At 32.4% G+C, this 23,174-nt stretch overlaps 3 protein-coding genes across 4 annotated transcripts; all 3 read right to left on the bottom strand.

Moving 5' to 3' along the window:
• Positions 1–1,208: 1,208 nt before the first annotated feature.
• On the bottom strand, positions 1,209–2,606 carry LOC134269818 (uncharacterized). Its single transcript, XM_062752021.1, has one exon. It carries the CDS (start codon positions 2,604–2,606, stop codon positions 1,209–1,211), a length of 1,398 nt encoding a protein of 465 aa, XP_062608005.1.
• Positions 2,607–4,610: 2,004 nt separating this feature from the next.
• LOC134269817 (transmembrane glycoprotein NMB-like) lies at positions 4,611–10,456 on the bottom strand. Of its 2 annotated transcripts, none has more exons than XM_062752019.1 (4): positions 10,358–10,456; positions 9,044–9,132; positions 8,198–8,347; positions 4,611–5,501 (listed from the first exon to the last, which is right to left on the bottom strand). In XM_062752019.1, exons 2-4 carry the CDS (start codon positions 9,051–9,053, stop codon positions 5,302–5,304), a joined length of 360 nt encoding a protein of 119 aa, XP_062608003.1. In that variant the 5' UTR covers positions 9,054–9,132; positions 10,358–10,456; the 3' UTR covers positions 4,611–5,301. The 2 variants fall into 2 exon arrangements, with proteins under 2 accessions (XP_062608003.1, XP_062608004.1); XM_062752020.1 differs by having other exon boundaries at positions 8,198–8,344.
• Positions 10,457–13,655: 3,199 nt separating this feature from the next.
• LOC134269815 (protein shisa-5-like) lies at positions 13,656–20,247 on the bottom strand. The gene is made up of 4 exons (XM_062752018.1): positions 20,124–20,247; positions 17,473–17,578; positions 15,384–15,541; positions 13,656–14,292 (listed from the first exon to the last, which is right to left on the bottom strand). The coding sequence occupies exons 1-4, from the start codon at positions 20,167–20,169 to the stop codon at positions 14,099–14,101; spliced, it is 504 nt and encodes a 167-aa protein (XP_062608002.1). The 5' UTR covers positions 20,170–20,247; the 3' UTR covers positions 13,656–14,098.
• Positions 20,248–23,174: the final 2,927 nt, after the last annotated feature.

Below are 23,174 nucleotides of genomic sequence, written 5' to 3'. Positions count from 1 at the left end.
AACTTGTAAAACATGTGTACCTTCCAATGTCTACCACGGAACTGACTTAAGACCTAAATATTTTTTATTACATTATTAGAACACAATAAATGTGTATCTTTATTACACTCATAAGTAAGAATAATTCTCATGGTATTTACGTGTTATTTTAAGCCTCAAAGATAGGTGATTTTTTGTCCTTCAACACTGAAAAATCCGCCCGTTGCTAAGGAAATTTCTTTGGCCGGGTTTCCATGGTTACCAAGACTCAAAACATTTTTCATTTTACATACATTGTTCATACTTCAAAATAAATCTATGAGTGAAAAATCATCAAATTCTGAGAACCCTCATATATCACCCTTTGTCTGATTTTTATGTGGACTGGTACTTAATTGTTCTTATTATGTTTAAACTTCATTTATATTTCTCAACAGATAATTGACAATTAACGGTTATACAAAAAGAGTTTACAATACTAGGTACTCCCCGGCCTGAAAGTGTGTACGATATGAAAGAAAATCTTCATGATTTTCCGGATGATAATGACGTTGTAAAAATGCATGCTTAATAAAAATTGATAAGTTGTTCAACTAGTAAAAATTGTTTTGAATATGCTACAGCTGCGAATGATACCAGGATAATGTTTTCTGCATTTTACACCGCGCCTTGCAGCACAGCCTACTCTGCAGAAACCAGTGACATTATCACGTGACAAAGATCTAGCACATTAGCACGTGGTTCGTCTTGAGACGTCTCCACCTTTATATTGATGACAATTAATTCTTATCATTTATCATTGAATTTATTACATGATCATCGATGAATTCATTTGATTGACAAATGCACTAAATTTCTATATATTTCATTTTTTTTAATTATTTATTTTGCTTTGAAGGCAGTCGGAAATAAAAATGATCACTATTTCAGCTTTGAATATATTGTGCTTTCCTAGTATATATGCCTTTTAAATTGTGAAATTTCTTTTTGAAGATTAATGCAAATTTTGTTTGCGGCCGATTTGATGCTTTGCATCAAATTCACTGTAGATTTTCAGTAAGCATTTGACAATTATTAGTGTATGGGTGATCATTTAAAAAAAAAAAAATTAATATTTGTTATTGGAACACGCGTAAAATTCATATAAGTAGATCGATTTGCCCTTTGGTTTTGTGAAATGTCGCTGGAAATTTGTACCTCAAGCATGCATCAAAACATTAAATATGACTTCATAAATGTTTCTTAAGATACTTCGTGACATACATGATTCCAGAGCGTTTTTCTCCAATTACCAGAAATTTTTCATCCGCGACGCATACAGAAAATGGACATTCAATGCTATTTTTTAGTGACATTAATTGCAGGAATTCCCCTTCACTACTAATAACATGTATGTATGAGTTATTAGAATCTGCTATCAAAATATGTCCATATCGATCCGTAGCAATGCTAGTTGGAAGGAACTCTCGCTTTAGTTTTGAAAGTGACTTTCCATCGTATGTAAATCGCAATTCTCCACACGACTTGATTATCACAACAGCGGAAATACCGAGATCTGTAGTGCAGATATCATTGTTGACATTAACTGCGATGCAGTCAGGTGCAGTGAAAAGAAGACGGTTTTCTTTATCATACTGATATTCTGAAATCAGTTCACCAGTTTCTGTGTATTTAGCTACCTTAGAATCATCTTTTTTGTACAAACAAACAAAAAGTTCCCCAGCCGATGTACAAGCAAAACCTTGTGGGACCCACGCACCTGCAGAGATTATTGTTGAGAAACTTCTGTCGCAAAGAATTTCATCAATCGTGTTCTCCTTGGTGTTGTTGAACAGAAGATAACCTTTCGACGAGAGAGCCAAACAATTACCAAAAGAGGCTGTATCAACTCGATCAATTAGGACCCCATTAAAGTCAACAAGAACCAAACATGTTCTTTCTCCTACCCAAATTCTGTTGTAGGTGAAATGGACAATCGAATTCAAAGATTCAAAACCACCCTCTATTGACATCGACTTTAGGTTGGTTTTGTACAGAACAGAAGGATGTTTCAGAAGAATTTTCTTGTTAATCTTAACCTCCTCAACATTTTGTACTCTATATGCTGGATATTCCAGCAATCTTCTTCCAGAAATTTCCCCAAAGTAATCCTTCATTTTAAAATCTTCAAAAGTTTTCTCGTGGAACTTAGGTCTGCTGTACTCCTGCAATGCTGGTAAATTCGTAAAATTTTCAGAGGTTGGTTTGAATCCCACAAGTTTATCAATTTTATTTGAAACTTTTAGATCTTTGTTTTCTTTAAGAAGAATGTCAATGTCAGCAAGTTTTTCTTTAAAGAATTCCTCTTGTTTCTTTAACCCAATTATATCTTCAGATTCCATATCATGTAATTGTCTTTGAAGCTGAAGTGCAATATAATCAATTTCCTCTTTCCATTTTAAAAAAGATCTTGCACGAGTTTTATGAATATCTTCTCGTTGTTTTTCATAATATTTTGGTAGAGACATCAGCCGTGATTTCAAATAACTTCGATTCCGTTGATAGATAGATTTCAAGTTTTGAAGGTTTTCGTTTTCAATTTCAATCTTTAGGATTAATTCCTTCTTTGCTTCTACTAGTTCTACCATATCATGCGGCTTGTGTTTTGTGGAAGAACAAATTAAACAGAGAGGTTGGTCGCAAGTTTGACAAAACACCTGGCAGTCGAGTTCGGGATGTGTTTGACACCTACAATCATTGGTAGCATCACAGCCTTCCAGTATGTCCACTAAGATATGTCCAAATTTTGATTTACTTTTTAGGTGTTTCGAAATACAATTTTCACAAAGTTTCACGCAACAAGTCTTACAATTGTATGCACTTGGTTTATCACAATTGTTGCACAGAACAATGCTTTGTGCCGTAGATTCAACCGTTGCCATTTTAAATTTTACAGATATAATCAATGAACAATTTTCAGATCATGTTTTAAGTACCAAATATGTTGCTGAGAAGGAAAATGGAAAATAGTTCCTCTACTATGTGATGGAATGTATGTGTGAGATTACGTTTATCACAGGTCAGCTGTTTTTATGAGTTACGAGAGAGATAGAGTGAAATTTTAAACGTTTCCCTGCAATTTTATATTGTTTTCCGTTTTAAAGGAACCCTTCTGGCACAAAACATTAGTAATAATTAATATTGAAGAACACTCTAAAATTTTCCCCCGGAAATCGCATCAAAAATTTTATCGCATTATTAGTGTATAATAGTATCAATGTACATTGCAGCAAATAAAGCACTAGATACAAATTGTTTCTATAGTTTTTCATGAAATAAATTTGAAGAAACTTGAATACGCTATCGAGCTGGAAAAAATATACTTAAAAAATTTTTACACCATGACTTCAGGAAGTAAAAAAAAGTCAGATGGAGTACACAAAAACTGAGCAAGTGCTATGATAAAAGAGAGAATGAAATGAAATTATTTCTTTTCTGTTGATAAAATACGAGGGTAGTTCGAAAAGTTCGTAGACGATGTCTATCTTCGTCATATTACTCACATGAAATTTAAAATAAGCACAATATAATATGTAAAAATATTTGTGTTGTTGATGTTTAAAGTTTCATTCCTTTCGATTTAACAGAAATTAATTTACTTTATTTTAAAACCAACATGTTTTGTATCCGCGGAGCACAATAAACGGCAATGTAACGTCAAAATAGCGTCAATAATTTCTAAAGAATACTATCCCTATTAATTTCACGAAGTATTATCCAATGCCAACTCACTTAAAAACCTTTTTCTAATACTTGACATTTATTTTTTAACAATTGTTTTCGATGTATAATTTCCTTTGTTTAGATTTTAATATCTTTTATTACTTAACTTTGCTTTAACAGGATAAGCAACTCTGAAGCGCTTATATTTTCCCCTTATGTTTCAACTTAAAGTTTAAAGTTGCTATTCAGATTTTTACAATTAAACCGTTTGTTCACAGATTGTCCTCATCCGATACCGTCTTTTTGTTTTTTAATTTTTGCACAGCTGTCATGTGACAATTTTTTTATTCCGTCAATATTTTAAGAGTTTATTCAGGATTTTTATGAGTAAAACACAAAATAACATCGTTATCTGCTGCTCCGTGACGTTCTAAAGAGTCATTTTTTTTTCGTTTTTCATTGAGAACTACTTATCTTCTCAAGTTGATTTCTTTTCAACGAAGCAAAATATTCAGCCATAATTTGGAATACAAATCGATGTAATATTTCTTAATTTAGATTTCTATGTTGTTTTTCGTTTTTCCTATATTTTACATAGAATATGACTACAGACATTATTTAGTGTATTTTTTGTAACTTACCACATTTTGACCTGCTCCTCAACCCGATTTTCGCATTTTTTAACCCTGGATAAGTTTTGAATAAATTGTGATATTTAAAAAAAATTAATACAAACCATATGAATATATTGTTAAAATATTTCTGACTGAATTTTGGTAACAAATGACGTCAAATAAAAAAGATATGACAGAAGTTCACGAACCTTTTGAGCATCCATCGTAATTTAGGGAACTTAATACTGTAATTCAAATGACTGCATTTGTTTTATTAACTTTTATATCGATTTATGAAAAAAATAATCCTTCTAATATGGTTTTGATATAAAGAAAATCCTTATTCAAGGCATTGTTTTTTCAAACCAGTCATTACAGTACACATTATGAAGTAATTTTTTTTTCAGAAACATTTAGTCATATACTGCATTAGCCATTTTGAAGTCAGCACTCATCGTCTATCGTCTTTAATCAGTTTTAGGAACATCAAGTCGATATGCTTTCAGAGTCTATTAAAAGTAATATAAATCTATAACCTGTTGTATACTTTATCATTTGAGCAAGTTTCACTCAATCAGAGAGCTTAATATAATAAAAAAAATATATGATAATACTGAACAGAGCTCATACAAATTCTCCTCCATCGCTGTTTTAAGAGAAAAGAAAAGAAAAAAAGTTTGGTAGAACATTTGATTGAACTGACTGTATATCTTTGTTTGTAAGGGATTTTTATAAAGCTTTAGAATCCAGTCTAGCAATAGTAATTCAAATACATTGTGATTTTTGGAATATAAAACGAAATAAAAAAAACAATATGATTTTGTAGAAAGAATTTAACATGTTAAAGAAAAGACTTCCATTTCAACCGTATAGATGAATAAGTGAAGAAAACATGAAGAGAACTAAGAATGATCATGCTCAAAAGCCCTTTTAAATTAAGACAAATAATACAAATTGTTAGCAGCGCCACCACGGACTTTTAAAACAGAGGTGAGATAAAATGCCATCAAGTATTATGGGCACCGTGCCGTTTTCCCTCAAGAAACATAGGAGGTGGTTGGGAGAAGATGGGTGTAGGAGAGTAGGCAGGGGGCGGGGATGGGGGAGAGTAGGGCGGGGGTTGGGCTGGAGGAGCAGATGTTCCAAAGTTCATTGTTGATGTCGTCACGTAAGGTCCGTTTCTATATCCTATATAACCATGGTGATCTGAAAAAAATATTGAATGTTTTTTTTACTTCATCATGTACACTAATGTGATTTCATATTAACAAGCATATACTGAGGAATCATTTTGGTTCTTTAGGACCAATGTTCATAGGCAAGCAAACTTGTATACACAGTATATTTAATATATAAGTATATTGAAAAAATGTATAGTAAAAGACAATTAGTTTAAATGTATATGTATTAATTATACGCCCGTCTTAAGACGGGACGTATTATGTTATAGGCTTCGTGTCCGTCCGTCTGTCCGTCTGTCCGTCTGTTAGCTTTTTCGTTTCCGGCTCATAACTTTAATACTACTAGGCCTAGGATTATCAAACTTTGTCATCTGATGCATCTTGGGTAGAAGGTGTGTCGCGCACAAAAAGTAGGTCGCTCTGACTATTAATTAAGAAGTTATAGCAAAATATGGAAAAATCCTTTCCGGCCCATAACTAGAAAACTACGAGGGCCGTTCAAAAATTATGCGGACTTGTTGCACAGAAAAAATATTTGACGACATAATCGGGCAAAATTTCACACATGATATAAAAGAATCTTTACTTATATGGTCTTCAAAATTTCATATCAAAATGTTGTAAATTGGTATCAATTTTGAGTGATTTTTCAGGACATATCATTAAATCACGGCGCAGCAAAATCTTCGACGTCACAAGCATTCAAAAAAATATTTGATTGAGCTTTCATTTTCTCAACATTTTCCCAAGAGTACCTGTATATTTTGAGTTACCTTATCTACTCAACATCCAAACACCATTTCTTGTCAAACAAGTAAAGAATATTCTTTTTTTGTTTTAAAACAAAAAACTGCAGGTATTTATAAGATGTAGTGTGATATTGGTGACTCTCAATCACGTTCTTTACAGTCCGGATAAAGTTTTCGTCGATAATCTTCTTCCCGTCCTCCCATATAGCCTTTTTACAGAGGTCTAACGGTCTAAAATTTCAATTTGCTATTTGTGGACGAATGTCACGAATAGCCTAGTTTACTACATGTTTTATTATGCATATTTTGGATCTATGTTGCCGATATCTCGAGCATTACACATAGTTTAACAAAAGTGTGGTGCGCCGTCAATTCAGGAGACGTCATTTTCACAGTCGTTTTCACGGGAATCGCATCAGAGAAAAATCACTATATTTCTGTTAGTACTTCAAATATTACGTTAGAAATCTAAATACACAATAATAGAACAATTTAAAGGCACAGTTGAGAAAATTGTTGAAAAATATCGCGAATTTTAGAAAATCAATGAGTTAATTTTTTGATTCCGCATGCTTTTGCTTAATTTTTTTTTGTCGTGCGCCGTACCTCTCCATCAGCAATATCAACATATCGATAATTTTAGTAGAATTTTTTTAAAATACAAAATTTTTTCCCAAAATTTATTGGAATCTTTAAGATACATATTTCTGTGAAATTTCATAACTATATGACGTATGTAAGAGTAAATAATAGCACAGTCCGCGTAATTTTTGAACGGCCCTCGTATAAGACTTACAATCATCAAACTTGGCCAGTTTATGCATCTTAGGTAGAAGGTGTGTCGCGACCTATTTCAAGGTCACTGTGACCTTTAATTTAAGTGAAATTAAAAAAAAGTGTCTTTTTAATATTCATTTACACATCCCAAATAATGTAAGAGTATTGCACTGTCCCTATTAAAAAAGTGTTAAATCAAGAAAATACTTCTTTTTTTAAGCATATACTTGACAGCAATCTATAACAAATATAATGTATGTTAGAGAAATTCTACCTCTCCCATGAGTGTAATTATCAAGCACTGGTCAAGAAGAATTTTGATAACAGAAAATTGCATGTCAAATTAGAGAGAAATTAATGGGTTTTGAGTGTGAGGAGCTAACTGAAAGGGCATTGGTGTTATCTGTATCCCTTGAGTATTGGGCAGCCTGTTTGATTAAAAATAGCTCTTGTTGGCTAGCTTAAGTTTTAAAATGAATATGATGAAAAGTAATTAAAACTAATTTGATTTTGCATAATAGACTAATCTGATATTATGTAGTATTATTAATTTAAAAACTAATTTTATGGGGTGGGGTGGAATCAGCATGTCCATATAAATTATATATTAAAACCTGTCGGACATTAAATCTCAACCAAAACAATCGTTGAATATTTTATATGTTTAAAAAAAAAATTTATGGTAGATAGTGCAGACCCATTCATCTCTTGGTAGTAATGAGTAGACAAGCATCCAGTTAAAGATTAATTAATGAGTTCAATGTAGGAAGGCTAGCTGATCAAGCGGCTTATCTGTATCCTTTGGGGATTAGACAGAAGAAGTGCTGGTCAGTTTATAGCATATGTCATTTTACGGCCAGGCCTTTTCTTTTCAAAATTAATTTGGTATAGATTAAGATGTTAAGACTAATTTGATATTGTTTAATATGATGGGCATTTGACAAGGTCTAACACAACCAGCATAGAAATCTATAAATGATGTAATATTTATTATAATTAATGCCTAGATCACAGGAAATAGATAAATATTTGAAGGAATGGAAAAATCATGGAAATCTTGGAATCAAGGTTGACGTGATTAAACTGTTCAAGAAAATCGTATTTTTTTTGACGGGCGTATCATGCTGTGGCGCGGCACTTTATTAACAATTTTAATACAGGTACTAAGCCTAAATCTACAAATGTATGCTCTTACATGTATTCCTGTAGCTTGCAGAATATCCCGTAGGATGTACGACTACTTGATCATGGTTTTTCATTTTACAGCCATGTATAACACAACAGATCGTAATGGTGAGGACGATTGCTGTTCCACTTATAACAGCGCCTGCAATGGGTCCCGCTGCTAGAAAATAAAGTAAATTGCGTCAATTTATTTGTAAGTACTTTTACGAGTATGCTGGACACTTTTCATATGCCTTAACTCATTAATTTTGCCTGTCGAAATAAAATAGTTCCAATTTTTTCACAAAAGTCAGGATATTTAACATTATGATAATATAATTAATTGTATATTGTTTTAGGTTCAGTATTTGAGGTTTTTCACTCAAATGGGGACGCCATAATGTGCCTGTGAAGGGGTTCAAGATGAGACATTTACACAATTCCATCCAGCAGTATGTAGCTTTATCATGTCATTGTTTACCGTGTCACGAGGTTTTAAAGTTTCTTCCGAAGGACGCAAAACTTTCACTTTAAACTTACGAGCATTTGACGGAGAACAGTTACAACCATTTTTTATTCACTTACTTCAGTCGCGGACCTGTTCCAAATCCAAATCCTTTCAAGAGGAGAGAGCGCTCCAACGACCCAAATATTAAGATTAGATTGATCGTTACGTCCCTTTCAAGAAGTTTTCTTTTATATGCGACGTCACCATATAACTGGTAAATGGTTTCAAATTTGTAATCTGGCACTGTCTTTCTGTTATCATTTAGGCCTAAAAACCCTCTGATTTCAACTCTTTTATTTTTTCATAGTAAATACGAATACAATTTTATTTTATTTAAAGAAAATTTACAAGAAAATGATGTACATATACCTGCCTCCATTTAATTAGAAGGATTAATAGAAACTGTTATAGTAGCCATAAGAACTGTATGTACTTCGATGGAATGGTTAGGATAAATACTGGAAATAAAAAAAAATGTACCATCAAATACTCAGTATTTATAACTGCTATAATTTCGCCCTAATTTCTTCCGAAACTCGATTGATGTGAATCAGCTGATAAACTTACAAACTAGTTGATAGCACATAATGTAGCATATTTGTTTCATATTTTGATATTTTATTAGCAAAACACAATGGTAATTGACCAACAAATTGAAGCATTATAAAAAACGTGACAACTTTTATTTTTCAAGCATCAGCTTCTCCTACAATGTACCCTTATCATTTGCATATGAGATTTACTTTTTCAATTGATTCGATGTGCAAAAGCATGCTCTTTTTATTTCAAAAAACGAGGTATGTAATTGACAAATCAAGTGATGATACAAGATAAACAACCGTCCTTTTTAAAGTAATCATTTTGCAAGTTCGAAACAATGACCTTGTCAGCAAATGCAGTTTATCATCTAGTCAAATTTTGACTGATGTTTTTTTAAATACGTATTATTAGGCCATTATTTGCATAGTGAATTGTCGAGACATTTTCACGTTATATCCCGATCATAACAATTGGGCACAAGGCAGGTGTGATCGGTCAGCAGGAGATGCTCACTCCTTCATAGCAGCTGATCCCAACTCTGAAGGTTTTAAAGTTTGCTCTGCTCCTGATTTGTACTGTTTGAATAGATTTAATATTGAACTTGAATAATATTGTTCATTTTCCAATACATCGTATTAGTTTGGCTTTCACACAGGCGTGTGGTATCAAATAAAAAAGTTTCGTGTAAAATTCCAACAATGTAAGATTCAGATTGATACTGTGATATTTTGAACAAGCTGACACACAAATAAAAAAAGAGAGAAAAATTCAAACAACAAAGTCTTTTCTTATGACATATAAAAGGACTTATTGATCCTCATAAAACAATATCAATTTACTAATAGAATAGATAAATATTAGTACACAAATAAAAGAGATAAATGATGTTGAACATGTATGAATAATTCTATTTTATAAACTAAAATTCTTTATTAAAGGGTTCTTAATTACTGGCAAATCGGCATTAAAATATCGATTCAAGTTTAATATGGATTCTCTTTTAAAATAATAGAGGCCGTATTTAAAACTCTTTTCAATGAAGAAGAAACTTTTTACGACTAAGTTATATAAATATGAATGTTTCTTTTACATATTTATTAAAAGTATTATATAATAACACGTAATATTTTAGTATATACTTACAAACGCATGTAAGAAGAAGCACCGATTTTGGAAAGCACATAATAGAGAAGCCATGTTTTTTGTCGATATATTTATTTGAATTCCCTTTAAAGTCCCCTTCGAGTTTTATTCTCCTGGTCTGTACAATTATGTTACAAAGACACGGCAGTTTAACCATGAAGCGTTTTCAAAAGAATAAAAATAGCAGGTATTGGCATAGATCTGAATTGCAGACTTGATTGCTACTCAAATAGAGTTTTTTTTTCCCAATCCTTTCTACGTGTACGTTTTAAAACTAATCCATTGTTAATTATTTGATGCTTAAGCTAGCAATGCACGCAAAATGTATTACATGATACATTTTTTGACAAAAAGAAATGGTGCTTGACAAAAAATAAACGCGAGACTGGGAGCCATTTGAGAGAAACTTAGTGTAATGAAATAAATGTTTTTAATGCAATGTGTGATGTGATAACGAACAGTATTTAAGCTCAAAAGTCCATAAAACAATGCATAATAGGAGCAGAGCAAACACGGACCTCCAAAACCCCAGAAATGGGATCAGGTGCCATGGAGGTGTAAGCATTCTCTGCCAACTGGTCACACCCGCCGTGTGTTTCCTGTCATCATAGGGAGTAAACGGAAAAATCCGTCGACAACTCAGTGTGTCGACCATATGACTTATGAAATGATCACTTTAAAGATGACTACTGATATTCTTGTTTCATCAACTTGTTTGTCAGTAATTTACATCGTTTTATATATTGCTCACACATAGAACATGCGCTTGCGTATCGAATCAATTGAGAGATATAAACCCGGTATGAAAGGTAATAAAAGTATATTGCCACATGAGTAAGGGGCGTCGCAATTGAAAAGTTAAAGTCAACACGTTTAACATAGATCTTGGTTGTTAGATTACCATTTACGTCTTTTTTTTTCAAGTAAAATACCTAATTATAAAGCAAATGTGTCCAACTCTGTGGTATTTTTTATTTCAAACCCGACTGGACATATCGTATCGATATAAAATACTTTATAAACCGATTGATATTTTTACGAAATTTAAATAGGTCCTAGAAATGAGAAAATTTTCTTTTCTTTTTTTAAATTTTGTAATCAATATTATTTACTTTTAAGCATACATGTTTGAAAATCTATCCGTTTCAATTTAGCTATTTGCTTATTGAATTCAGATCTTGAAGAAATTAAAACTGAGATTGAATACTGTTCGTTATCTCCATATCCTTCATACATCATAATTTTTCTTTCGTGATAATTAAATTAATTGCTGCATTATTAGCGATGGTGCTGAGATAGCTAAAATTTAATTTCGCTAACAATATTCACATTATTTGTTTTTATCGCAACGATTGGATGATTTACATAAAATGTTCATGTCGCCCGCGTGGCGCAGTGGTTAGAGCGTCTGCTCTAGAGTCGCGAAGTAAGGAGTCAATCCTTACGTCGCGGGTTCGAATCCAACTGTGGGACGTGGAGACCGGTCCTTCGGATGAGACCGTATAAACCGAGGCCCCGTGTTGCAGTAGGTGCTGGCACGAAAAAGATCCCTCACTGCTCAAAGGCCCTGAGTGCCGAGCATAGGACAAAATTTGTAGCCCTCCACCGGCAAGTGGTGGCGTCTCCGTATGAGTGAAAAATTCTCGAGAGGGACGTTAAACAACATACAATCAATCAATCATAAAATGTTCATCAGGCGTACTTCCGGTAAAAATTTCTTACGATAGTTACCCAATGTCATCTGAAACAAAATCCTTTTTTTGTGTTTCGGAGGGATGCAATTCTGATGAAAGAAAAAAAAGAAGATATGGTTACATGAAAGATGTTTTGCCCCTTTCCAACCCAGGAAACGCTGACTGGACCTCTTAAAAAGAGAAAGTTTGATCTAAAGAGAAACCACAGAGTATGCTCCTTTTATTTTAAGGAAGGCAGGCCAACAGTAAATCTTCCATACTTAGAGCTCTTTGCATATAATAATTTCAAGAAAGTCTGAAGGTTGTTGTGGTTTTGATTGTTAAAACATCCAAAGGTTGGTGTCATGATTCATCATTTTCATGGAATCCATGTATCGAGTGTCTTGTGTTAACATCAAGATATATAGTCAAAAAACTGCATCAAAATAAATGGAAAATGCTAATTATTTATGATATATTGATGGATTAAACACAAAATTTAGAACTATTTGAGCTTTTTACATTGTAATAAAGCGTTGAGCATTACAGTTTAGATACACACATGCTAGTCTTGATCGCTTATAATTTGTTGTATCTAGATTCGTTCAACAACTTCAATATTCAAGATATTTGTTATGTTATTGGACTTCTTGAGGCGTTTCATAAATGCTGTCATCAGCAGATGATGGTGTGATGAAATGCCTGTTCCTTTCATCACCCTGACACCGTTCCATGCTCTTCGAAATTTCTTGCTGATAAAAATATGATATGGCTTGCGATATAAAATGGTACTAATAGGTGTTTCCCTACGAGCAAAATCAAGAACACCATTATTGAAAGTCTTTAAGAGAGAATATAAAACGCAAACACTTTTTTTCACTTAGAAGGTTTAATGAAACATTATGAAACAAAAACGGTAAATAAAAAACACAAATATAAAAATTTTGCAATATGTTGTAGCCTAGAAAATTATAAGCAAGTTAGTCTCTGTCATCTTCAGAATTTACATCAGATGTCGGAATGCTTTTTTTCTCATAAAAAGTGCATTTTCCTTGATAAGGAGAGAACTTTATTTTTATTTCAACAATTTCAGATGTTTTTTTTCCCCTGCATTTCCTAACATACAGTACATACATATATAAATTCAATCATAATGAATTATATATTTTTTCTAACAAAGACATACTATTACGAAATCAATTTAAATTATATTAAGTAATAATAAAAGTAATAGAAGTTATTCATTCTTCCTTAAATTCAAGTTATATAATTCATTTCGGGAAAAATATTATCAAAAATCAAGAACATCTTGTCATGTTTTCAAAGTTACTCAGATTTGTATAATAATTTACCTTTCTCATTTCATGCGTATGGTAAAAAAACATGGAAGTTTTTAATAGATAAATTCGTATGATTAAAATTGTGATTTTTCATGAATCAATTGAGTTAAATTCAATCTCTAATAGGAACAAATTCAGTGAAATTGAATACATAACAGATATGTAGGCATCAAATACTCGGTCTATTTAGGCATACTTCCCATTTATTACTATTCGTATATATAATGGGGTGTGCCCTAATTTATGACCTTGAATTTTGGTTTTTTAATTATTGAAAAAAAAAAAATCAATTAAAAAAAATTACCGGTAAAAAATTGTTTTCAATTGTCACTCTATTTTTAATGTTTCAATGAATCTTTCCACCACAGGATTTATTGATATTCAAATTATTTGAATTTTTATGTAGAAAAAAAAAAAGCTTTCTCCCATAGACCTCAATGCAATCTTTGTTAATTAACCACTGCTCAATCAAAATTTTTTAAAAAACTTTCTCGCGGGCGATCCTTTTCCACTATAAAATGCTTTAATATAATATCAGAGTACTATGTACTTGATGGACATTTAAGGCTGGTCCTATTAGGGATGGAAATCCTTAAGATTAATTGAAAGTCAAACACAAATATTCAAAATGATAGACTGGTAGAGTATATTTCAGGAACAGAGATTTATGTAATAAATATTATATTGATGAAGTTTGTCGTCATCCTTCAGTCAGCTCCGGTATATGATTACATTTTGGAATTGCTATCATGGGTGAATGTAGGTTGTTCATTGGAATGGAATGCAGGAGGAGGCTGATACTGAGGGGGTGGGGGAGGGTAGGCAGGGGGCGGGGGTGGCGGAGCAGATGGATGTGATGCATAGTTGATTGTCGATGTAGTCACATAAGGTCTGGTTCCATATCCACCATAAGCGTTGTGATCTGTAGAAAAATTGGAATTTAGCATTAAGTTTTCCAATAAGTTTCAAGCCAAAGCATTAATAATCTGTTTCATTTAAAGAAATTTAAGAAGTGAATTTAATAGCTACCCAAGTAATTTATATATACATGTAATACTCAGTCTGATAAAACCTGGGTTGGGGCAGTTTACACCTTATAAATCGCAAAGCGGTTTATAAACAAGAGCCAACAGAACATACCAACCCATGTTTATCCAGGATAACTTTGGAAGGAATCAAATTTATTCCTTATAATATGATTTTTTATCATTACATGTAGAAAATGATACGATATCCTTCAATAATACCTTCAACTGGTAAATGTAATTGTGACGTAGGCAACCGAGGTTTTACGAAATGATTTTTTATCCTATCACGTGTTACAACCAAAAATGTTTATAATCATTTAGAAGAAGTACTGAGGTGAAGCATTAATGGGGAGGGAATTAGCAGTAGCGTAAAAGTTTTATTATGTTTATAAGTGATCAACAAGAAACAGTATAAAATGAAGATATAAATTTAATATGTTGACTTAAAACACATACTTCGGATTTCATTTTTTAAAAATCTCGATTAAGTGTGTTTGTTCGTTGTTTAACGACGTCCCTCTCGAGAATTTTTCACTTATATGGAGACGCCGCCAACTACTAATGGAGAGTTGCAAAGTTTGTCCTATACCCGGCACTCAGAGCCATTAAGCTATGAGGGATCTCTTTTGTGCCAGCAGCTACTGCGACACGGGACATCGGTTTATACGGTCTCATCCGAAGGACCGGTCTCCACGTCCCACAGTTGGATTCGAACCCGCAACGTAAGGATCAACTCCTTACTTCGCGACTTCCGAGCAGAAGATCTTACCACTGTGCCACGCGGGCGACTCTCATGATATTGAAAGAAATATGCGGAAATAAACTACACAACAGCGAATTTAGAGCCCCAAGTAGTATTCAAAACATAAAAATGTGACGAATTCTGCATTTTGAAATTGTTTAAAAAGATAAAAATGAGTTTTTACTATATCAAAGTAATAAATCATTTAAGTCAACCCAACTACTAACGCATATATTTACTCACATGTATTGGAGTAACTTGTAGAATAACCTGTTGGACGTACGATCACCCGACCGTGTCTTTTCTTTTTACAGTACTTATTGGTAACGCAGACAATGATTGTGATTATTATTACCAGTCCAACGATTCCTCCTATTATACATCCCGCAATCACACCAGCACTACCAGAAAAAAACGAGAGATTTTGTATGTTGCTCTCAACTTAATTAAATTTATGCTATGAAGTTTAAATTGTATATAATTACGTAAAAGAAGCTATAATATTTAATGTTACATTTATCAGTAAATGTACGAGGGCTGTTCGGAAATTATTGAGACAATTACATTTACTCCATAAAAGACGGAGATAATTTCATGAAAATTCATCAACATTTTATGAAAGACGAGTGAAACACTTATGCAAAATTTCTAATTCCTGTGATAATTAGATAAATTTTGGTGAAATAATAAACTTGCATATGTCTATCGACCCGGAGCAGTATCGCTACGTCATAAAACGTCAGGTCTGCCGGAGATGGTTTAGCATGTGAAACGATCGGGAAGCGTTTAACTACTCTTCCTTCTTTGTTATTATTTGTAACATTATGAAAATCAAAGTCTCTTTTCTTAAAGTATTCTTTAAAAATTCATGCTGTTGCTTCCCCAGTGTAAATTTTTTGTTTTGGGGAAAGGAAGACTTAGAATCATGCGGTGCCGATTTATGCAACGCGGATCAACGATATTAATACCGTACTTAAAAACTCATGGTTGTCCAGAGCTTTTAATTTTACTCTGGTTGAAATAATTTTAAAAATATATACATATACTAATGAAATAACAATCCGTAACACATTATTTTTTTCTCATTGTTATTGTTTTAACGGGTCGTAGTCTGGAAAGAGTTCTACACTGCGCTACACAAAATTTTAAGTATGCTGTCTGCTCCGCCATTGGCGTCAAAATTCATTTTGTCGTTATTAGCAGATGTTTCTACCGCGCTTAATTTTTTTATGATATCCGTATTTTTGATCAAAATTCTATCAAAGTTGCACAAGATGAATTTGAAATAAGGCTGAAAAATATATACACATCAACTGAATTGCTTTTCGCTCTTATTGTGGGTAAACGAAGAGTTAGAACGTTGGTGTTACATATTTTCAATGTCTGATTTCGTGACTGCTCTGGGTACCCCTACTTTTGACGCATTCATATACCATTGTAGAGAAAATATCCAATATTTGTAAATTATTTCATGCTTTTATTAATTCTTAGTGTATGTCAAACATATATGCAAATTTTCAACGAATGACGTTCATTAGAAAGCAAAATATACACTATGTCTCAATAATTTTCGAACAGCCCTCGTATATCAAACAACTTTATCCTAAAAATTCATAAAATTAATGTTGAACATCTTTTATATCATGAACCATAGACGTCACAAGTATGTGGATGAAAATTGCGAATCAAATTGATATAAAGATGAAAGGCAGGAACAGCTTTTTGATTTTGATGTGTAATTCATTCGATATTATGAATTTATATTTATATATATTTATCATTTTTTATCGGTTTGATATTTATTTTTATCGATTCTCTCTGTTCTTAATGTATAGATAAGAAAAAAGACTAAACAAAGGTAAATTTGTCGTCTTCCCCAACGTAAGCAACGGCCATCGCCGTTATTAAAATGTTGATAATTACGAGTCAAATGTATTATCTTTATAATATCTGAACCGGGAACAGTCGTCCGCATTCTCGAAAACCATTAAATTTGGATCAAAATTTGGGGGTAGTAGTTAAAGCTTTATACCTATAACCTTTCATACCAAATTAACAGAGATCCGAGTTTTCTAGTGAGGGGGGTTCCAAGATAACTTTTTATTACTTGGTTTGATATATATATATATATATATATATATATATATATATATATATATATATATATATATATATATATATATATATATATATATATATATATATATATATATATATATATATATATATATATATATACTCCGACCCCCTCCCAACCTTTCTAGTTCTGTACATGCACCATTATTAATCGGAAACTTTGCCAAGTGATCTATTAATAAAATTATACGCTTACCTGGAATCAAGGGTGTAGTCGTAGTCATAGTAATAATAGTAACAGTAATATCGGAGCGAGTAACTGCTGTATGTGCAGTAAGACTCTGCACTGATTAGGCAAGGAACTAAAAATGAAATGTACATTTATTATTACATTCTGGAAGATTTTTAGAAGGGTTTATTTTTCAATTAAAAAAAATTATAGTGGAAATATTGGTTGAAAGTTAAAACGACTATAATGTTTGTTATCAAATGCAATCTATAGTTAGGTCGAATGACGTTTTTCATACGAACTGTAGAGCTAATACTTTCGAATTCACAATGCATTTTCTTTGTTTTTTTCCCGTTTGTCCGATCATGAAGGTGTACACTGCTGTTATGACCGCTCAACAATGTAATTAAAATCAAACTTCTAAGATCCGCGCCGCATTCACTCTGCGTAAGTGAATTACGGCGCGGATCTAAGAAGTCTGATTTTAATTAGATTGGACCGCTCAACATTGATTACTCATGCATGCCGCCTGATCCCATTTATGATATTATGTGATCTGCGTTTGTTCTGCCTCCAATCTGTAGATTTTATCGGCTGATTTATCATAATTATTCATAATCTTTATCTTTAATTACAGTTGTTTATGTATCGCTGTTTGGACAGTAATAGGATCATTTTCTTTTTTCAAATCCAACTTCCAAATATAAACATAGATTGGTATTTAACGACAGTTTTGATGATTTACAAATGTACAAACGGGTCATAACTTACTTGCTTTAATAGTAGAGTTAAAAGAGAGTTTAACTTCAATGGTCTCAATTTCCGGCCAAAGCTAGAGAGCTATTAACAACAGATCTGTAATCGTATTGCTTTAGGGGTAGATAGAGAGTGTATTTGTATAGAGAGGGGGTAGAATTTTTCGATATTTGGCTAATTTAGCGATCGCGACTTATTGATAAAATTCAGGTGCCTATGCTACCAATGACAACAAATACGTATGGACGAAAGCTGAAATCTAGAACTTTACTGAAATAAATAATAATTGACTTGCATTATTTACAGTACTCGTTTTGATTTATATACTTGTCTTTATTGTTTAAAATATAAACTCGAAAAGTTTAAAGCTTAATTCTGAATTTTAGATGAAATGTTCAAACGTTGCTTTGTGTTTTGAGTCTTGGGTATTTAGGAAAGATAACTCTTGCAAGTGGACTTTTAATTCCAAATATTTTTTAAATTGGAATTTTCATTTCGTTAGAACATTCTTCGTTCAATTTAACATATGTTATTCATTGAAATACATTCCTTGTCTCTTGAGAACTCATTATTCAAATTATTCCTGAACAGATAAAGAAAAAGAATGATATTGTTTATTTTTTGGAGAAAAATTTTTTTTCCCTAATAAATATGATATTAAATATTCTTAAGGAATCACTGTCTAGTTTTGAGAGTATGCCAGGGCATCAACAATAGTGGGAAACATGGGATAATTTGCATAACGGGCGAAGCCCGTTATGCTAAAATTATCCCATGTTTCCCACTATTGTTGATGTCCCTGGCATACTCTCAAAAATAGACAGTGATTCCTTATATTTCCATTTCATTGTGAAATAAAATTGTAGATATAGACTTTAAAAATTAATGTAGACTAATCGATTTAAATTACACAAGGACTTCCATGCCAATTTCAATAGTCCTCGCACACTGACGTCAAACACAAAGGCAGCAACACGAGATTTACATGCATATTTGGCTTCCTTAGCGTCAGACACAGAGACAGATGCGCACGAGATTTGCATGCGTATTAGGCCTCCTTAGCTGCTGACCTATCCACCTGCCTAATTTACATTCCGGCAGAATTATCAGGAAATCAACTCCGCTTACTTTCAAAGGATTATTATAGAGAACAAATTTAGAAATGGAAATATTTAGGTATAATCATTTTGTGTACATTTCTAAAGAAGATGTCCATCACCTGAAACTGAAATTTCTGTAATTCTAATAATAATAAACTTGAAATAAAATATATTACTAAAATTAGAGAAAAGTTAAAAAATTCACTTAAAATATCTATGACACCATTAATATTTCCTCCATTTGGATATTTGATATCTACATTATAAGTGGTGCTGTAATGAAATCTAGAATAAACTGTGGGTGTAATGAGCCTCCTTAAAATTGTTCATAAAAAATTATATATTTTTTAAAATTGTTTGGAATCAGATCATATTTTGGAGTTAGGTTATTGAGAAATCTTAAATGTACCAAAAATAAATCAGAAGTAGTTTTTTTTTTTTAAAAATGTGAATTCACGGTTTCGCCATCTCAAGTTCTAACGTGTTGAATATCGATGTCGGCCTTTAAATGTTAATAATTGAACAAGAACAATGCCAGTACATATAAATGATATTCATCGGTGCGTATATTCGGGATATTAATATGTTAACTTCTTTTCCTCTTTGTGGATATCAAAAATACGCAATTTAACAGTGTAGTTGGAATTAATATAATGTAATTGACAAACTAACATCTGACATTAAACAAATCAATTTAATATTTACAAAGATTATCTACAGCAATAGAAGTGAAGAGATTTATTTTATCATTATTAACTAAGATTATTTGCCTCAAAATATTTAATGGATATATATAATAATAGGAAATAGTGTTCAACTCACAAAGACAAACAACGAAAGAACACAAGGTAATCAAAAAGGAATCCATGCTTTTGAATATGATCCACTCGAAAGAACCACCAAAGATATTCCTGAGTCTTATTGTCGTGACTTATTCTATTATTTGAAGACACGGTAATTTAAACGCAAGTCCATTTCAAAATTTAAGAATTTTTTGGCACTGATACATATTGATTATTTGACAGGCAGAATGCGTGCAGACTGAACTTATTTTAAAGTTAGCATTGCCTATTTTTTCTTATCACAAAGAAGGTTTGGTGTATCACCTTACCATGAATAATTAAAACTGGTCTCTTTAAGGCCTGTTCATATCATATATACACATAAAAAGATAGAATGCAAAACTTTTATCTTTTTTATCACAATACTAATGCTTCATAAGTTTTTTTTTTAAATTAAATAAACGGAAAGGTTGCTTCATGTATGTCATATAAATTTGTTGCATTTAAATAAAAAAAAGGCTTTTATTTTCTCACTTCGTGCTTTTGTACGACTTTAGTTAGTGTATTTATTAAGGGGGGCTATATTGAAATAGTAATTCTTAAGTATTCTACCTTTACAATAACAAGAACTATTGTTTTAAAAATTAAGTAATACATATTTCAATTTATCAATAATGCTAACTATCTTTTTATTGCATAATTACATAGGAACATAATTGTACCAGTTGAAATTCTTTAGTTTAGAGCAAAGTTTTAGAAATTAATTTTCCTTTGATTTTTAAATAACTTATTAAGTTATTATTGACCCTTTGACCTTGGAGTTTGACCTACTTTTTACAAACTTTAACCTTGGTCATAACATTGGAAAAGTAGGGGCTAGAGCTTTCATATTTCATATTAAATCCTTGTGACAAGACCTTTCATTGGTCATAACCCTTGAACATGTGGTGCTAGGGTTTTATATTTCACATTTGTATTTCTTGTGAAAAGGGCTTACTTTATTTTTTTTTTATCATTTCCGGAATATTTTCAGGTTTACTCTTCGTGATCAGAAATTTAATGTTAACCAAGCAAGTGAAAATGGATATTTAATAAAAACCAACTTTCAAAATTTTTAAAAAAAAATATATATAATACATTGTATATATCCTTGACACATATTAAACATTTTAAACTTAAGAGAAAAAAAGAGTCCAATACTTACACGTACCTCAGGGATTTAAAAAAAATATTTTTGCTACATTGATAAGCAAGCAAAACCCATTTATGGATCTCACTGATTTATTCATCATATATTCATTTAATTTGTTCATCATGGTATTTAGTTTTTGTAGTATTTCCATATTCTTTAGGTAATTCTAACGGAGCTAGAATCAAGACAAGATGATTAAACTCTCTACCAAATTTTATTCATCTCCGCTAGCCAAGGGTTTCTGATACGCTACTATCCTCATAAATGAGGAGAAAAGCGTATCAAAAACCCTTGGCTAGCGAAGATGAATTTTCTTAAGTTACATATAGTCATCAAAAGCAACAGTGATCGTATAGTTTTTAAATAAAGTTCGAAGAATAAAAATTAAAGTCTTTTTTAAAGTTAACAGTTCGGATTTGCCAAAACTTATCCCAAGAGTCCAGTCCAGTTCAGGGGAGGAATTATAGGGTCCAGTGACTCTCGTATTATCTCAGTAGCCGTCTCTCGGGGCTCTCCCGGTTCCTCCTTTTTATACCGGAGAAGTTTGTTCACTATTCCGGCCCTTTGTCCGAAGAAAGCCAAAAATAGATTTGTATATTTGCCATTTCCCTTTTGCAGCAGATGGAGAGTCAATTTTCATGTCCACTCCAATGTTTGTACTGAATACTTTGGGGTTGTCTCTTACTAGTTAAGGTCTTCCGTCTTCAGCGGAAGACCTTATTGTTTTTCTTAGGTTTCTTTTCCACTATTTTTATTATTGTTTTTTTTTTCTTACCGATTTTGTACGCACGATTTCTCGAGAACGGCTCAATCGATTTTCATGAAACTTTCAGGTCTTATAGAACATCAAAAAATCTAGATATATATATTTTTTTATTTTGATCACGTCACTTCCGGTTCGGAGTTTTCTGCGATTTAGTGATTTTCAGAGGGTCACTTTGTCCGGCAGTTTTCTCAAAAAGCACTTAACACAGAAGCTTGAAATTTTCAGTGATGCTAGAGCAACTTTTGGAGAAGTGCACTAAGTGTATCACAACTACCGGAAGTACGAAGCGCCGACGCTCACTATGGCCCGAAAATAGTCCTGTCAAGAATTTCAAAATTTTAAGCACCTTTTCAACGATAACTTTTTACCTAGAAATATTTTGATAAAACATGTAGATCAAAAAAGGTGTAGAATTTCAAGATCTTTCAAATGAAATCTCGAAAAAAGGGCTGGCCCCTTAAATCAGGGGCCTGGAGGGGCTTCAAGTTTTTCCTTTATATCTCAAAAAATATTGAGAATTTGTGATACGTCAAAAAAGCAAAGTTGTTCAAAATGTCAAACTTAATCTATTGAAGTCGTCAAAATACGTCCGGCGTCGTCACTTCCGGCCAAACCGGAAGTACTCGGAAAACGCGTATTTTTGCCGTTCTTGACAAGTTTTTTGGTTATACATGTCTCTGGGAGCATTAAAATTAATTTTCCGTCCGTCGTCGTCACTTCCGGTCAAACCGGAAGTAACAGAAAATGGCTTATTTTTGCAATAATTAACATGGATTTAGAGGAATCAAACCATTTTTGGACGTTATTTCACATTTTTGTTAAAAATGAAAGCCACTTCCGGTCAAACATGACGGAAGACCTACTCGTTGCTTTGCAACGAGCTTTGCTCTAGTTGAAGTTTATTATTCTCACCCATAAACGAGCAGGTGAAGAGTCAATTTCCATGTTTGTACTGAATACTTCAGGGTTGTCTCTTACTAGTTAAGGTCTTCCGTCTTTAGTGGAAGACCTTACTGTTATTCTTAGGTTTCTTTTCCACTATTTTTATTATTGTTTGTTTTTTCCTACCGATTTTGTGCACGCGATTTCTCGAAAACGACTCAATCGATTTTCATGAAAGTTTCAGGTCAGGT

Source organism: Saccostrea cucullata, unplaced genomic scaffold, assembly GCF_032062105.1.
Source record: "Saccostrea cucullata isolate Sc308-1 unplaced genomic scaffold, CSIRO_AGI_Scuc_v1 ctg1484, whole genome shotgun sequence".
NCBI lineage: Eukaryota > Metazoa > Mollusca > Bivalvia > Ostreida > Ostreidae > Saccostrea > Saccostrea cuccullata.
The sequence above is the reverse complement of the archived record's forward strand: the minus strand, read 5'-3'. Positions and strand labels throughout refer to the sequence as shown.

Bases quoted from the DNA above. Each gene is read 5' to 3' on its own strand.
- LOC134269818 (XM_062752021.1), bottom strand. From the start codon at position 2,606: ATGGTAGAACTAGTAGAAGCAAAGAAGGAATTAATCCTAAAGATTGAA.
- LOC134269817 (XM_062752019.1), bottom strand. The intron at 5,502-8,197 runs GTAAGAGCATAC...TATTTTTTTCAG, and splicing joins TGCAAGCTACAGGAATACAT to ATCACCATGGTTATATAGGA.
- LOC134269815 (XM_062752018.1), bottom strand. From the start codon at position 20,169: ATGGATTCCTTTTTGATTACCTTGTGTTCTTTCGTTGTTTGTCTTT. The intron at 15,542-17,472 runs GTAAGCGTATAA...TTTTTCTGGTAG, and splicing joins GACTACACCCTTGATTCCAG to TGCTGGTGTGATTGCGGGAT. The intron at 14,293-15,383 runs GTGAGTAAATAT...ATTTTTCTACAG, and splicing joins TACAAGTTACTCCAATACAT to ATCACAACGCTTATGGTGGA.